This window comes from Microcaecilia unicolor, chromosome 5 (genome assembly GCF_901765095.1).
Source record: "Microcaecilia unicolor chromosome 5, aMicUni1.1, whole genome shotgun sequence".
Classification (NCBI taxonomy): Eukaryota; Metazoa; Chordata; class Amphibia; order Gymnophiona; family Siphonopidae; genus Microcaecilia; species Microcaecilia unicolor.
In genome coordinates, this window is record NC_044035.1 from 96,919,323 (window position 1) to 96,937,495 (window position 18,173).

Here is an 18,173-nt window from a genome sequence, read left to right on the forward strand (position 1 = left end):
CCCACGCTTGGAAGATCTGGCGCACCACTCGGGAATTGAGCGACCACTCGTGAGGTTGCATAATCCTGCTCAACCTGTCGGCCAGACTGTTGTTTACGCCTGCCAGATATGTGGCTTGGAGCACCATGCCGTGACGGCGAGCCCAGAGCCACATGCTGACGGCTTCCTGACACAGGGGGCAAGATCCGGTGCCCCCCTGCTTGTTGACGTAATACATGGCAACCTGGTTGTCTGTCTGAATTTGGATAATTTGGTGGGACAGCCGATCTCTGAAAGCCTTCAGAGCGTTCCAGATCGCTCGTAACTCCAGAAGATTGATCTGCAGATCGCGTTCCTGGAGGGACCAGCTTCCTTGGGTGTGAAGCCCATCGACATGAGCCCCCCACCCCAGGAGAGACGCATCCGTGGTCAGCACTTTTTGTGGCTGAGGAATTTGGAAAGGACGACCCAGAGTCAAATTGGACCAAATCATCCACCAATACAGGGATTTGAGAAAACTCGTGGACAGGTGGATCACGTCTTCTAGATCCCCAGCAGCCTAAAAACACTGGGAAGCTAGGGACCATTGAGCAGATCGCATGTGAAGGCGGGCCATGGGAGTCACATGAACTGTGGAGGCCATGTGGCCCAGCAATCTCAACATCTGCCGAGCTGTGATCTGCTGGGATGCTCGCACCCGCGAGACGAAGGACAACAAGTTGCTGGCTCTCGTCTCTGGGAGATAGGCGCGAGCCGTCCGAGAATCCAGCAGAGCTCCTATGAATTCGAGTTTCTGCACTGGGAGAAGATGGGACTTTGGATAATTTATCACAAACCCCAGTAGTTCCAGGAGACGAATAGTCATCTGCATGGACTGCAGGGCTCCTGCCTCGGATGTGTTCTTCACCAGCCAATCGTCGAGATATGGGAACACGTGTACCCCCAGTCTGCGAAGTGCCGCTGCTACTACAGCCAAGCACTTCCTGAACACTCTGGGCGCAGAGGCGAGCCCAAAGGGTAGCACACAGTACTGGAAGTGACGTGTGCCCAGCTGAAATCGCAGATACTGTCTGTGAGCTGGCAGTATCGGGATGTGCGTGTAGGCGTCCTTCAAGTCCAGAGAGCATAGCCAATCGTTTTCCTGAATCATGGGGAGAAGGGTGCCCAGGGAAAGCATCCTGAACTTTTCTTTGACCAGATATTTGTTCAGGGCCCTTAGGTCTAGGATGGGACGCATCCCCCCTGTTTTCTTTTCCACAAGGAAGTACCTGGAATAGAATCCCAGCCCTTCTTGCCCAGATGGCACGGGCTCGACCGCATTGGCACTGAGAAGGGCGGAGAGTTCCTCTGCAAGTACCTGCTTATGCTGGAAGCTGTAGGATTGAGCTCCCGGTGGACAATTTGGAGGTTTTGAGGCCAAATTGAGGGTGTATCCTTGTCGGACTATTTGGAGAACCCACTGATCGGAGGTTATGAGAGGCCACCTTTGGTGAAAAGCTTTCAACCTCCCCCAGACTGGTAGGTCGCCCGGCACTGATACTTGGATGTCGGCTATGCTCTGCTGGAGCCAGTCAAAAGCTCGCCCCTTGCTTTTGCTGGGGAGCCGAGGGGCCTTGCTGAGGCGCACACTGCTGACGAGAGCGAGCGCGCTGGGGCTTAGCCTGGGCCGCAGGCTGTCGAGAAGAAGGATTGTACCTACGCTTGCCAGAAGAGTAGGGAACAGTCTTCCTTCCCCCGAAAAATCTTCTACCTGTAGAGGTAGATGCTGAAGGCTGCCGGCGGGAGAACTTGTCGAATGCGGTGTCCCGCTGGTGGAGCTGCTCTACCACCTGTTCGACTTTCTCTCCAAAAATGTTATCCGCACGGCAAGGCGAGTCCGCAATCCGCTGCTGGATTCTATTCTCCAGGTCGGAGGCACGCAGCCATGAGAATCTGCACATCACCACACCTTGAGCAGCGGCCCTGGACGCAACATCAAAGGTGTCATACACCCCTCTGGCCAGGAATTTTCTGCACGCCTTCAGCTGCCTGACCACCTCCTGAAAAGGCTTGGCTTGCTCAGGGGGGAGCTTGTCCACCAAGCCTGCCAACTGCCGCACATTGTTCCGCATGTGGATGCTCGTGTAGAGCTGGTAAGACTGAATTTTGGCCACGAGCATAGAAGAATGGTAGGCCTTCCTCCCAAAGGAGTCTAAGGTTCTAGAGTCTTTGCCCGGGGGCGCCGAAGCATGCTCCCTAGAACTCTTAGCCTTCTTTAGGGCCAAATCCACAACTCCAGAGTCGTGAGGCAACTGAGTGCGCATCAGCTCTGGGTCCTCATGGATCTGGTACTGGAACTCGATCTTCTTGGGAATGTGGGGATTAGTTAAAGGCTTGGTCCAGTTCGCCAGCAATGTCTTTTTTAGGACATGATGCATGGGTACTGTGGACGCTTCCTTAGGTGGAGAAGGATAGTCCAGGAGCTCAAACATTTCAGCCCTGGGCTCGTCCTCCACAACCACTGGGAAGGGGATGGCCGTAGACATCTCCCGGACAAAGGAAGCGAAAGACAGACTCTCGGGAGGAGAAAGCTGCCTTTCAGGAGAGGGAGTGGGATCGGAAGGAAGACCTTCAGACTCCTCGTCAGAGAAATATCTGATGTCTTCTTCCTCTTCCCACGAGGCCTCACCCTCGGTGTCAGACAAGTTCACGGACCTGTGTCTGCAACCGTGCCCGACTCGACTCCGTGGAACCACTTCCACGATGGGGGCGTCGAGAGGTAGACTCTCTCTCCCGCATCGGCGAAGCTCCCTCCACCGACGTAGTCGGGGAGCCTTCCTGGGAGGCGACCGCAGTCGGTACCGCGATGCTGAAGGCCTCACCTCGGGCATGGGGCCAGCCAGCGCCTCGCTCGACGGTACCGGTGGCGCAAGCACCCCCGGTACCGGAGGGGTAGGGCGCAACAGCTCTCCCAGGATCTCTGGGAGAACGGCCCGGAGGCTCTCGTGCAGAGCGGCTGTGGAGAAAGACATCGATGTCGATGCAGGAGTCGATGTCAAAACCTGTTCCGGGCGTGGAGGCTGTTCCGGGCTGTCCAGAGTGGAGCGCATCGACACCTCCTGGACAGAGGGTGAGCGGTCCTCTCGGTGCCGATGCCTACTGGGTGCCAACTCCCTCGGCGACCCAGAGCTCTCGGTGCCGACACGGGAAGGAGACCGATGACGATGCTTCTTCGACTTCTTGGAACGAAGCATGTCACCGGAGCTTCCCGGCACCGACGAGGAGGACGTAGAATCCAGCCGTCGCTTCCTCGGGGCCGAGGCCGAAAGAGGTCGGTCTCGGGGGGGGGGGGGGGGGGCTGTACCGCAGGAGCCCTCAGGGCAGGGGGAGACCCACCCGAAGGCTCACCGCCACCAGCAGGGGAATGGACAGCCCTCACCTGCATTCCAGACGAAGCACCACCGTCCGACGACATCAGCAAAGGAGAAGGTCTCGATACCACCGACGCCGACGCAGCCCTCCGATGTCGTCCCGATGCAGAGGGTCGATGCCTCGATACACTCGATGCAGTCGGGGGCGAGGATGAAGGTCCGGGCGCTGACGACGTCGATGCACTGGATCCTCCCGGTGCCGATGCCGACGAAGAGCCCGAGAACAAAACGTTCCACTGGGCCAATCTCGCTACCTGAGTCTGCTTTTGTAAAAGGGAACACAGACTACAGGCCTGCGGGCGGTGCTCAGCCCCCAAGCACTGAAGACACGACGCGTGTTTATCAGTGAGCGAGATGACCCGGGCGCACTGGGTGCACTTCTTGAAGCCGCTGGGAGACTTCGATGTCATGGGCGGAAAAATCACGCCGGCGAGATCAAAAGTCGAAATGGCGGAAAAGGCACCACAAAAACAAGGGAAAGAAAACTTCGACCCGAGGCCTAAAAGCGGCCTACCCCGACGACGAAAGAAAACTTACCGGGGCGAAAAAACTGGAAGTACCGGGAGGAAAAGAGACCGAAGAGTCTCCTTCCACACAGAGTCTTTTTTTTTTTTTTTTTTTTAACACGAAGTAAGAACGACGCGCGAGGTCAACTTTTCGGGGCGCAACACGGCGAAAACACGACCGTACCGAGCGCGGACAAAAGAAGACTGACGAACACGAGCCGGTTCGGGCGGGAAGACAGCCGCGCATGGGCGCACGAGGACTAGCAAAGGCCTTTGCTAGTGAAGTTTCCGATTGGAGGGGCTGCCGTGGACGTCACCCATCAGTGAGAACAAGCAGCCTGCTTGTCCTCGGAGAACAGCGGTAAAATTAAAAAATGGTGGTTCGCACCAAAAATGTCCCGATCGCGGGCCCACCCCAGAGGAGTCAGAAAACACTCTTACTTCACTAGACCGAGTATCACAGCTCCGGTCCTGCAGAAGAATCTCAAGAAAAAAACCTCTTTTCCAAGATTGCTGCGCTAAAGCGCGACACGACTTTAATTATTTATTTATTTATTTATAATGCTGTGAGGAAAGCAGAGGCAAAAGAGGTAAATAAAAACACTCCGGAGGCTCAGATAAGTGGGAAAGGCAGGGAAAGGCGAACCAATGTGCCTGCATCCACTAAGTGGGAAAGGACAGGGAAAAGCAAGCTAATATGTCCACATCCACGGGGGCATGGGTAAGGCAGGGAAAGGGCTGACCTATGTGCCTTCAAAGTGAAGCTGCTATAGCCTCTAACACCCCGGCTAACAACTGGCAAGCCAGGAGCCACCCCCAGGCAGATTTTGATGGAGCTCGAAGAAGCTGCAGCCACCCTGCTTGGGGAGATAGAGAATACTGAAGAGGCAGTGGAGCTAGCTGGCCATGAGGCACTGTGAAAAGTTGAGTGCTCTCTATCTCCCCCTGCTGGTTGATTGACACAACCCATACGTAATGGCTTCATCTGCTTGATGACAAGGAAGTTGCCATTAGCATGCAAGCATTAAAAAAAAACTTACCATGTGAGCACTTACTGCCATCTATTTTGTAGGTGGTACAGGCTCACGTGCTATCTGTGTGCTAACCCGTTAGCCTGCAGTAATGTAGCTGTGCTAACTGATTAGTACAGGAATACCCACTCTCCACTCATTGACTTACTTCCTCAAAAAGAATTTTTTTTTAGCATGCGGTTAGCACATGCACATGGCAGTTACCAAAGGATGCCTGAGCGTGTCCTGCAGTATGCCATTTTAAGCTGTGCACATTAGCATCTAATTCAGCTTAGTAAAAGGGCCCCTTATTTATTTAGATTTTGCTCACACTTTATTCAGTAGCAGCTCAAGATGAGTTACATTCAAGTACACTGGATATTCCTCTGTCCCAGGAGGGCTCACAATCTAAGTTTGCACCTGAGGCAATGGAGGGTTAAGTGACTTGCCCAAGATCACAAGGAGCACCAGTGGGATTTGAACCCTCTGGATTGTAAGACTGGTGTTCTAGCCACTAGGTCACTCCTCCACTCCACTCCCTTAATGTTGTCACTGAAAAATCTTACCTTACAAAGGGATCAGTCTCAGGATTTTGGTAATTAGTGATGGTGCAGCAGCAAATGGAACTCTAGGAAAATCCTTTTCCATTTTTCTTGGGTACATTTTGAGAGAGGCTCAGAGCAAAGGGCAATTATATCTTTCTGAAACAGATCAGCTTGTGGGATTTTGTTTTGGGTCTGTGACTCTCTCTCTTGAAGTCTGGTTCACTAATGATCCCTAGAGGCTGATTCACACTTGAAAATCAACTTTCTAGACTTGATGCATTGTCTGTATCTAGTCTCATCAGTTCACTGACTTCAAGCATTCCCTAAAGTAACTAATGTTTCTAGTAAAAATACAATACAGAGATAATCAGAAAGCCCTGATGTAAGAAACACTGACCACGGTTTCTTTGGAAACCACTGATGATTTTTTATCTTTTTTGTTTTTTTCCCTCCCTATGCTGTATCTTTCTGAGTTCCCTATTCTTCCCTAGGTACAAGGTTTTCTTTTTTCTTTTTACCTTAATTTAGATTTCAGTTCTGAATGACCCTCAGGCTGTTTTAGTTTTCAATACCTGTTAATGCCATCAGTAGATGCATGCTTTTTTTGTTCAGTAGTTGGTTTCATTACCAAAGCAAATCACACTTAGATACTATATATCCCATGGTAACACAAGTAAATTAGCATTGTAGAACAGTGGCACCAGGGCTGAAATTGATTGTTGTTTTTTCTACATAGTTGCAAAACACAAACTGCTTAAATATACTCTTTCCCCCTAAGCAATTGTGCAATAAAAAATAACACGGGGGGTGGGGGGGGGGGTTGGCAGGTTGATCAAGAATTTCCCCCCTAGACATGAATTGGAAGAAATTGATCGATATGTCTGGGCCTCAGTGATTACCTTAGCAAATGAAGCATTCAGACCTCCTGGCTAGAGTCAGGGAACTGCTTTTACAAGTGTCATATTCTCATTTTCAAATTACATATGCGGACTGTTCAAGAATATTAGGGAAAGAAAGGAAGAGTAAGTGTACAAGGTGAACAAAGGCTGAAAAAGAACATATAAGGAAATACCTCATTGTCATAATTAATTTCTAGAAGCCACAGCGATGGTACAATGTTAACCAGGTAGAAAAATATTGCAGGAGAAAACCTATTAGAAAAAAAAAGACAGACTCAGTTGACAGCATATCACACGATTAAACATATATCCTAGATTTTTCTCAGTAAACATATGAACAATCAGTGATGGCAAAGTGCTCTTCTGATCTCTGGTTATATGAAATCTGGGAGTCCGTTTACTAAGGTAAACTGAAAAATGGCTTGCACTGGTATAGACACGTGTATTGGATGCACACAGGTCTATTTTTCAGCGCACCTGCAAAGAATGCCTTTTTGGGCCGAAAATGGATGTGCGGCAAAATAAAAATTGGCGCGTGTCCATTTTGGGCCTCAGACTTTACCGCCACCCATTGACTTAGCAGTAAGGTCTCGCATGGTAATCATCAGCGTGCGTACACTGCCGATTACTGCCCGGTTAGCACCACGCGGTAGAAAATAAAAAATATTTTCTGCCGCATGTATCGGACGCGCATAAAAAATGGAATTACCACCTGGGGCTCGTGGTAGCCGGCCAGTAGTTCCAAATTGACATGTGTTGGATGTGCATAGGCACCTATGCACCTTAGTAAAAAGCCCCCCCCCTGTAGAGATATGGCTATTTTATAGAAAGTCTGGGGTAAATATTCTGCTCACAGTGGTCAGTGTATTTTTAAATGCCGGCTGCCATGGGCTGTTTAAGACCCAGATTTCAGTGCAGGACTGCACCTGGATACTGTGACTGAATACCCAGATATAATCAGGATGCCAGTGATATATGTTCTTTGTGGGTAATGTCAACAAGCCTAGCAAGGTGGTAACATCCATTCTGCATGACACATTCTGACAAATATCACTTAAGTGTGATTATGGGGCTCATTTTATTCCAAGAAACATGGGGACCTGTTTACTAACAGTGTAAATGCCCATAATATTCCTATGTGTATCTACACAGTTAGCGAGCACTAATTTTTAGCACGCACTGAAAATGCTACTGCATATTAGTAAACAGGGACCCTAGTCAATTATGGATCAGTTTTAATGGTAGGAGATATAGGGGGTCTTTTACTAAGATGCGCTAGTGTTTTTACTGCACACTAAAAACAGGCATGTGCTAAATGCTACAGACGCCAGTGTATTTCTATGGGCATCTCTAGCATTTAGTGCATGCCTATTTTTAGCACGTGCTAAAAACACTAGCGCACCTTAGTAAAAGAAGACTGCCATAAGTTTGCATTTGGATTTAACTGATGATTCCAAGAATTTAGATTTTTTAAAATATATTGGATTGGTATGGCTTTGAATATTCAAATTTGAATAGATCATATGAGAAGAGACATATATTATATTTTTTGGCTTTTTTTAAAACTCTTCAGATTGTCATTTTTATGTTAATTCATGTAATCCTGTACCTTGGTCAGATCACTATTTAATTGATCAGATGGAGGGAGACAGAGAAAAAGAGAGTCAATGGTGTTTCTACTCAGTTGTATAGTAATAGTACCCGAGGTAAGGTTGCTCAGGTTAATTTTTGGAATAGAATGGATGACCCATTCTAATCTCCTTCAAACTCCCATCTTTAAGGGAGTTTGAAGGAGGATAACTTTTTCCTTGAATTGAATAGTAAAAGTGAAACTGTGTTGGATGAAATTGCGCCTATATCAATAAGGAAAGTTCGAATGAAGGAATCAGATAAATGGTTTGATGAAGAAATGAAATTGTTAAAATGGGCCTCTAGGAAGTTGGAACAATTCTGGAAGAACAGTCCAACAGATGAAAATAAGAGAATCTGGAAGCAGGCAATTCATAAATATAAGTTTACTGTTTCACTCAAGAGAAAAGAATAGTCCTCGAAGCTTATAGGTAAAGATAAATTGGATACCAAGCAAATTTTTAACATTGTCAGCAAATTATTTGATGTGGATCTTCCAAACCAGATCAGAAAGTTTCACCTATCCATCTTACATTAGCTTATTTCTTTAAGGATAAGGTGTTATCTTTAATTTAGTTTAATATCTTTTATTGGATTTCAACATAATACAATAGAAGCAAAAGCTCACCACAGTTCAACAAGCAACAGTTACAAACATGGCAAAACTGGAGCTCATTCAAGAAACAACTATCCACAACTTGAAACACATTAAGAAAAAGGTGTTATCTTTAAGCACACAACTTACTGCTTCAGATATCCCAAACTTGGAACGAGATTCAGAGACTGCAGCTCATTTGCCACACTAGGACTTGCTAGCGTGGTTTAGTAAAAAAGGCCCTTAAACTGTAATACAGTTCGTTTATTGAAATACTATGCAAAATCTTCCTGTTGCATTGACACGTATCCAGCTAATTTGATGAGAAATGCTTTTCCTGTGATTTACACTCTTTGATTGGTTAAACCATTGCCTTACTAAGGCCTTTTTCCAGAAATCAAGTGGTAGCATCATGTTAACACCTATATCAAAAAATCCTAAGGGTAATCTGCAAGAGGTTGCAAACTATAAACCAATTGCATCAATTCCATTGCTGATAAAGATTATGGTGGGTTGGGTTACAGTTGGAGGATTATCTGTCAAAATTTGATTTATTGTATTATTCACAATCAGGGTTTCTTAAAGGTCATAGTACTGAAACAATCTTGAGTGCCCTGATAACTCAAGGGAGATATATGCTGAGTCAAGGTTGAAACGCTGTGGTTATTCAGTTTGATTTGTTGAGTGCTTTCGACCTTGTGGATTATACCATCTTGATAGCCTTGTAGGATAGCTTTGGAATATCTGGTGCAGTATTGAACTGGTTTAAGGTTTTTTTAACCGGTAGGAATTATAGAGTTAAAATGCAAAGTATCTTTTCTGATATTTGGGAACCTGTATGTGGGGAGCCACAAGGTTCACCCTTTTCACCAATGCTGTTTAATGTCCTGTTACATATCTAGAGAATCAGGAGATATCAGGTAAAAGGCATCAGTGTGTCTGACTGAGGTGTTTAACACTCAAGTACTCAAAATAATTATTATATATAGAGGAAAAGGTTTCGAGAAGCCCCCAGCATAAGTTTTAGCTTCGGGGGCTGGACTTCTTCATCATCGGCCAAAAATCTCATTTAACTCGCCTATTCTTATAAATTCACATTTCAAGTTCGCTTAGTTCATGCGAGTTCATTTCAGAATTACTTAACTTATTAGTTGTTTGTATACTCGTGCGGGTCCTTCCTACACCTTGACCATGACCTACGATGGCTGCCGTTTCGAAGACCTGCCTCAGGGTTCTGTGGTCTGCGTGTTACCTGGTGAGTAAAGAAAAAGAGTTATCTTCTGTACCTCTTATCGCAGTCTATCACAAAAGCCGGACTCCTACTTATTACCTCCGCACTAACGGAAACTCCAATTGAGAGTATATTTTGAAGATCAAGTAAGCAATACTACGGATACATCAAGAGTTAAATTGAAATCAACTTGGCTACCCCCCGGGTCCTCCCAACCCGACAATTTCGATCTTTAAACAGGTAGTATTGAAAGATATTGAGAAGATGGAACATATGGTAATGAATAATTGGCATAATTTGTCAAGACAAGAGCATGAGGCTATTAGCATACGTAAAGATAATAAAGAACTGGTTATTCGGAGAGCCGACAAGGGTGGAGCGGTGGTATGTATGGATAAAGTAAGTTATGAAGAGGAAGTTTACCGTCAACTTAACAATACTCGTGAATATATACCACTAGAAACAGACCTGAGGATTTAAAAGTATGTATACTCCAGCTGACGGGATCAGCATATGCCAATAGCCTAATTACTCAAAAGGAGTTCCAGTTTTTGAACCAAGATACCTCCACTGTGCCTGCGTTTTATATTTTACCAAAGATACGCAAGACTCTGGTCAATCCACCAGGACGCCCTATCGTATCAGGTAGAAATTCGGTCTTAGAGCCACTCTGGATATATATGGATACGTTCCTCCGACCACTGATATCCTTACAGAAATCCTATATCAAGGACTCGACACACTTCATGTAGCTATTAGATACATGGCATGCAGCTGGATAATGTTATACTTGTGACCCTGGATGTGGTATCTCTTTATACCTCTATTCCCCAGGATGAGGCTCTCGAAGTCATTGAATCCTCCTTAACGGATTTACATGGAGTGCAACTGACTACATGTATAGTAAAACTGGCAACGTTAGCAACGAAGAAAAACTACTTCCAGTTGGATGGTAAAATTTTTCAGCAGGTCTCGGGGGTTGCTATGGGAGCAACCCTAGCACCCTCGGTTGCTAATCTCTTTATGTCACGCTTTGAAGAGAAATTTGTATATCAAAGTGTTTTCTGGAAACACGTCAAACTATGGATTGGGTTCATAGATGACACAACACTCTATGATTTTGTTCAATTCCTAAATCACTGCCACCATAATATTAGATTTACTTACCAAAGTGACAGGAATACAATCAATTACTTAGATGTTAATGTGTCAAAGGAGATTTCTGCATTTAAAACTATAGTTTTTCGGAAGAAAATGGATGTAAATAGCTTGTTGCAGTATTCCAGCTGCCATCCGAAACCTCTCAAGGACAGCTTACCTTTCTCACAGATGTTACGCTATCGACGCATCTGTTCAGATGATATAGATTTCCGTTCTAAAGTGAAAACCTTGACGGAGCGACTAAAGCAGAAAGGATATCCTAAAAGGGTTGTGAAACAAGCCTACCAAAGACCAAAATACAATCATAGGGATACAATCATAGTGATCACCTGTTATATCCCAGAGGAAGGTCACACCAGGACGAGGATGAAACTATGACCTGCATCCTAAGATTTACTAATGAAGCCAATAGAGTCACGAAAATAATTAAAAACCATTGGCGTGTTCTGCAAACCTTAACAGTCTTTGCTGAGACTCGAGTAAGATTTGCCTATAGTCGTTCTAGAAATCTTAAGGTAAAATTATGTCTTACCTGATAATTTTCTTCCCATGAGTCCCTCAGATCAATCCAGAGACTTGTGGGTTATGCCCCTCCTCTAGCATGTTAGAGAGAACTCAGAAGTTTGCCTCAATAGAGCAAGTGCAGCCATCCTAACTTCAGTATACACGATACCAAAGCAGTAGGAAATTTAACCATAAACCAGTCTCCTGCCTCTGCAATAGCAGCAAAACTTGGGAATATTCTCCGAGCTGCCAGAAAAACAACTTGGAATTGTAAACTCACATTAAACACTATAACCGTCCAACCTAAAACAGGAACGTGAACAGAACTGACTGAATGCTACTGATCTGATGTGACATCGCGAAAACGAATCCCAGGGAGGGCCTCTGGATTGATCTGAGGGACTAATGGAAAGAAAATTATCAGGTAAGATATAATTTTACCTTCCATAGCGTCCCCTCAGATCAATCCAGAGACTTGTGAGATGTACCAAAGCAATCCTCATCAAGGGTGGGACCGTACTACCACGGCCAACACCGAAGCCCCGAAAATCGCTTCCCGACGCGCCCCCACATCAAGACGGTAATGCTTCGCAAATGTATGCAATGATGACCAAGTCGTCGCTTTACAAATGTCTTCCAACGGCACGAGAAGGGACTCTGCAACCGACAACGCCTGAGCCCTCGTGGAGTGTGCCCTAATGTTAAGAGGAGAAGGCTTCCCCATCAAAGGATACGCCGACCCAATGACCTCTCTAAGCCATCGAGCAATTGTAGCCTTAGAAGCCATGTTCCCTTTCTTACTGCCCACAAACACGACAAACAGATCTGACTTCCGAAAAGGATTAGTCGCCTCCAGGTAACCCATTAGGGCTCTCCGAACATGTAAACGCAACGCCCGAAAGGTATCCGGATAATCCTCGCTCTTGAACGATGGTAAGACCACTTCCTAGTTAAGATGAAAAAGCGTGACTACCTTAGGAACAAAGGATGGAACCGTCCTAACCAATACTCCTGCTTCCGAAAACCAGAGAAAGGGGTCTCTGCACGACAGGGCCTGGATCTCCGAAACCTGTCTAGCTGAGGCCATAGCTACCAGAAAAACTGTCTTCAAAGTGAGATCTTTCAGAGAAGCTTTACTCAAAGGCTCAAACGTAGGCCGCTGTAAAGCCCTAAGCACCAAATTCAAATTCCAAGCTGGCACTACCGGATCTCGGGGAGGTCTCATATGCCCTACTCCGCGCAGAAAACGGACCACATCTGGATGAGAGGCTAAGGAATGCTTTCCCAAATGCCCCCTAAAACAGGCCAAAGCCGCCACTTCAACTTTTAACGTGCTCAACGACAACTGCTTATCCATTCCCTGTTGCAAAAAATCTAAAATAGAAACCAGAGAAGCGGAATGGGGCGAAAGTCCCGCCGCGGAACACCAAGAAACAAACCTTCTCCAGACCCTTGCATATGCAGTCGAAGTAGAAAGCTTGCGAGCCTGCAACATTGTCAAAATGACTGCCTCCGGGTAACCTTTACACCTCAGACACGACCTTTCAATAGCCAAGCCGTAATCGCAAACGGAGTGTGATCTTTCATGACCACCGGACCCTGCAGCAGAAGCTCCTGCAGATGAGACAGATGGAATGGGTTGTCGATCAGACGTATCAGATCCGCATACCATGGACGCCTGGGCCAATTCGGAGCAATAAGAATCACCGGTCCCGGGTGCCGCGAAATCCTGGCCACTATGCGACTGATCATCAGCCACGGTGGAAAAACATACAGAAGCTCCACTGGCCACAGCTGAAGAGCATCTATCCCCTTGGACCCGAACTCCCTGCCCCTGCTGAAAAACCGGGATACTTTGGCATTGGAAAGACGAGCCATCAGATCCATCACCGGAGTTCCCCAACGGTCCGAAATCAGGCGAAAGGCCGACGGAGAGAGTTCCCACTCGCCGGCATCCAAGCGGTTCCAACTGAGAAAGTCAGCCTGAACATTTAGGACTCCCGCTATATGACATAGTAACATAGTAGAAAAAGACCTGCACAGTCCATCCAGTCTGCCCAAAAGATAAATTCATATGTGCTACTTTTTTATTTGTACTGTCCTCTTCAGGGCACAGACCGTATAAGTCTGCCCAGCACTATCCCCGCCTCCCAACCACCAGCCCCGGCACAGACCGTATAAGTCTGCCCACACTAGCCCCGCCTCCCAACCACCAGCTCTGCCACCCATTCTAGGCTAAGCTCCTGAGGATCCCTTTCTTCTGCACAGGATTCCTTTATGTTTATCCCACGCATGTTTGAATTCCGTTACCGTTTTCATCTCCACCACCTCCCGCGGGAGGGCATTCCAAGCATCCACCACCCTCTCCGTGAAAAAATGCTTCCTGATATTCTTCTTGAGTCTGCCCCCCTTCAATCTCATTGCATGCCCTCTCGTTCTACCACCTTCCCATCTCTGGAAAAGGTTTGTTTGCGGATTAATACCTTTCAAATATTTGAACGTCTGTATCATATCACCCCTGTTCCTCCTTTCCTCCAGGGTATACATGTTCAGGTCCGCAAGTCTCTCCTCATACGTCTTGATAAGTACGGAATGACACCGATGAATTTCTGGGAGGTAGATCTATCAAATCACACATGCAAACTGGTGCTTCTCCGTAAATAATTTTGTGTGTTAAGGCGCAGATTTTGAATTCAATACGGTCTTTAATTGGCAGCCAGTGAAGACTCACACGGAGAGGCTGCGCACTGTCGAAGCGAGTTTTTCCAAAGATTAGCCTGGCCGCGGTGTTTTGAACTCCTCAGAATACAGTATGGCCCAGATGATCAAAAGCCCCGCGCTGTTCCAAACAGCGCCTTAAAAATAGCACCGGGACAGCACAGGGCTTTTCTGCATCGATGATCAAAGATAATGCATGCAAATCTAAGCAGCGCTATTATCTTTGATTATCATGTTTTAGTGCGGGAGAATTGTGCCGAGCATGCGCTCAGCACAATCCTCCCGCACTTGTTTGACAGGTCTGGGCTGTCAAAAGCCCAAACCTGTCAAACAGCCTGCCGAGGCCCGAACAACGAGGCCGCCGCCGCCAGGCAAACCATCTCCCCCCCTCCCCCCCCCCCCCCACGATCCCCCCCCCCCATGTTCACGGAGGGCTGGAGATCCGGTGGGTCTCCAGCACCCCCAACCCCCGAACCCACAGAAATCCAAGTGGCCACCTCCCGAAAAACGCCGTCCCACCCCCCCACCCAGCGACGGGGGGGGGGAGCGGGGGGGCTGGAGGATCGGTGGGTCCCCAGCCCCCAAACAACGGCTGACAACTGCGTTAGACGGCTCTCCTCTCAACGACAAAGTACCGCTGCTTCATAAGTACATAAGTAATGCCACACTGGGAAAAGACCAAGGGTCCATCAAGCCCAGCATCCTGTCCACGACAGCGGCCAATCCAGGCCAAGGGCACCTGGCAAGCTTCCCAAACGTACAAACATTCTATACATGTTATTCCTGGAATTGTGCATTTTTCCAAAGTCCATTTAGAAGCGGTTTATGGACTTGTCCTTTAGGAAACAGTCTAACCCCTTTTTAAACTCTGCCAGAGGAACACTCCGCGTCCTCCCTTGCCGATTGACATATGCCACCGCCATCGCATTGTCGCAGAGAACTCGGACTGGTTGGTCTCTCAGTAACTTCTCGAATGCCAACAGAGCCAACCGAATAGCTCGAAGTTCTAGAAGATTGATCTGTAACCTCAACTCCAACAGTGTCCAAGTCCCTTGAGCTGAATGTCCGAGACAGTGCACTCCCCAACCCAACAGACTGGCATCCGTCGTCACTACTCGCCAATCTGGCGTGGCTAGGGGCATGCCCCAAAGCAAGTTCTCCGACCTGAGCCACCACCGGAGAGCAAAACAACTTGCGGAGACCATGGAAGCTGAATCGAGTAGTCCTCGGACAGGGGAGACCAGAGGTTGAGGATATGCCATTGCAAAGGACGCATGTGACTTTGAGCCCAAGGAACGACCTCTAGTGTCGCTGCCATTGATCCCAGGACCTGGACATAGTCCCAGACCCTTGGAGCCGGTGTCTGAAGAATGAGCGAAATTTGTTTGGTCAATTTCAACTGGTGCTGTTCCGGGAGAAAAAACTCTGCTTCGACCGGTATCCAGACGTACTCCCAAGTACTCCAATGTCTGAGTTGGGACGAGATGGCTCTTTTGAAGATTTATCACCCAACCCAGAGACTGAAGAAGAGTTATCACCTCCCGAGTTGCCTGCACACTCTCTGCGTAAGACGGAGCTCGGATCAACCAATCGTCAAGATAAGAGTGAACCTGCAATCCCCTGGTACGTAGACAAGCCGCCACAACCACCATCACCTTGGAGAATGAGGGGGCCAAATGGGAATGTGCAAATATGCCTCTTTTAGATCTAAGGATGCCAAGAATTCGCCCAGCTGCACCGCCGCTAGCACCGAGTGAAACGTCTCCATACGGAAGTGACGCACAGCCAGGGCCTTGTTGACTGCTTTGAGGTCTAACGCTGGTCGGAATGCTTCCCCTTTCTTTGGAACAACAAAGTAAATAGAATAGCGACCTCGGCCCACTTCGTCCGGCGGCACCGGCAGCACTGCCTCTAGCCGAAGTAATTCTGCCAAGGTGGCCCTTACCACTGCGCACTTTACTGCCGACTTGCATGGAGATTCGAGAAAACTGTCTCCGTACGAGCAAAGTCTAGCTTGTAACCATCTCGTACAACATCCAGCACCCATGTCTGTAGTCACCCTGGCCCATTCCTCTCCGAAGTGGGACAGCCGTCCCTCTATCAGCGGAGAGGACTAGACCAGGGCCCCTTCATTGTGTACCTCTGCTTCCTGGCTGGGCTCGGGAAGCCGGAGGCTGGACTCTGCAGTCTTGACGAAAGGGCTGCTGCTGCTTCTGAGAAAATCGTGACTTTTGAAATCCGCCGACTCTACCAGGCCTATACCTTTTTGCCTCTTTAAAACGTGGACGAAATGTTTTCACTTGTACCTTCGATCTATCCTCTGGTAGTCGACCCTTGGACTCACTAAGATCCTTCACAATCTGCTCTAGTTCCTGATCAAACAGGAGCCTTCCCTTAAAGGGCAAACGGGCCAACCGAGACTTAGAAGGCAGATCAGCGGCCCAATGCTTCAACCAAATCCAGCGCCTAGCCGAAACTGCCAGGGACGCTGCCTTAGCGGAGGCCCGAAGAATATCGTACAAGAGATCAGCCAAATATGCCAACCCCAACTCTAGAAGCGACAGAACCTCAATCAGGTCATTCGTGGACGTCGCCTTCTGCACCCAGGACAGGCACGCTCTAGCTGCATACCGAGGCCTGCAAGGACAGTACAGCCACCTCAAACGAAGACTTAACCGCCGCCTCAAGCTTTTTCTCCTGAGGGCCGCACCACCCTCAACTGGTAATGCGGTCTTCTTAGCTACAGCCGAAATTAAGGAATCCACCATCGGCAGCCGCAAGGACTCCAAATCCTCCTGTCGCAACGGGCAAAGCTTACCCATAGCCCAAGCCACACGGAGACTAGCCTCTGGGAAATCCCATTGAGCCCAAATGAGTACCTGCATAGCCTCATGAATATAAAAAGACCTTGGCGGAGCTCTAGTGCCCAACACTATGGAAGTGCTAACCGTGACCGGGATCGTGGGCTCCGGAGCCGACAAATTCAACACTTGCAATGCATGATCTATAAGTGCATGAAGCTCCTCTCTCCTAAACAATCTCGCCGCGGTGGAATCATCCCCTTCACCCACGGGTAGCTCTCCGTCTTCCAGGGCCTCAGGACAGGACTCCCCTGACCCCGGATCACCCTCGAACTCCGAGTGACCCGAATCATCGCCCGCAGGGTCTTCCAACTCTAAACGGGACCTTTTTGAAGGCTTCAGACTCAGGTCCGAACACGAAGCCACTGGCCCTCTTAAAATGGCCGCCGGCTGCCGTTCGCTCTCAGAACGGAGCAAACATGCACAAACTCTGGTGAAAAACCTCCCATCACCGACGGTCCCAGGCTCGCAACTGCGCGGCCTCAACTGCCGCTACTCCCACTGACACACTCTCTTGCGCCAGAGGTACACTAGAGAAAATGGCGCTGGCGGAGGCACGCGTCGACCCGGACCTAACTTTTCCCGCCAAGCCCGCATCGGCGTCAACTGTTGCCTCGGAGCCCAATCCGCGGTCCTCTTGTTCCGAACCGAGCTTCCCCAAGCCTCTGGAACAAGCCTTGCAGGACACCGACCTCCATGCCCTGCAGCGCGAACAGCGCTTCACTGATTCCGACGGCACTGACATGGCTTAAAAAGCCTTACCTTACTTCCCCAGGTACAGACTGCTCACGTTCCAGTCAAGCCTAACGGAGAGCTCTCAGCACCAATTTTAGATTGTGCTGTGGGTAGTTCCGTTGAAATTTGAAAATATCTGTCTTTTTTTTTTTTTTTTAAGAGGCAGGAGACTATATAGGCAATTCCTGTAAATTCTTAAGACTGACAGGGGGAGAAAGGGACCTGGCACAACCAGGTGTATCCCAAAATGTGCTCCAGCACCTCAACCCCACCAAGATCTCAACACACCCGAGGGAACGGGATAGGAGCCTTAGTTTACAGAGCTGCACTGTATGCTCCCTTCTACCTGCTAGATAGAGAGAATACTTAAGTTAGGATGGCTGCACATGC

At 48.2% G+C, this 18,173-nt stretch overlaps 1 protein-coding gene across 1 annotated transcript in view; it reads right to left on the reverse strand.

Annotated features, from left to right (window-relative positions):
* Positions 1–18,173, reverse strand: part of TMEM26 (transmembrane protein 26) — a 211,068-nt gene that overhangs the window by 138,436 nt on the left and 54,459 nt on the right. Inside the window, exon 2 of the mRNA XM_030204836.1 lies at positions 6,523–6,601. Coding sequence (XP_030060696.1) covers positions 6,523–6,601 — 79 coding nt within the window. The remainder of the gene's footprint in view (positions 1–6,522; positions 6,602–18,173) is intronic.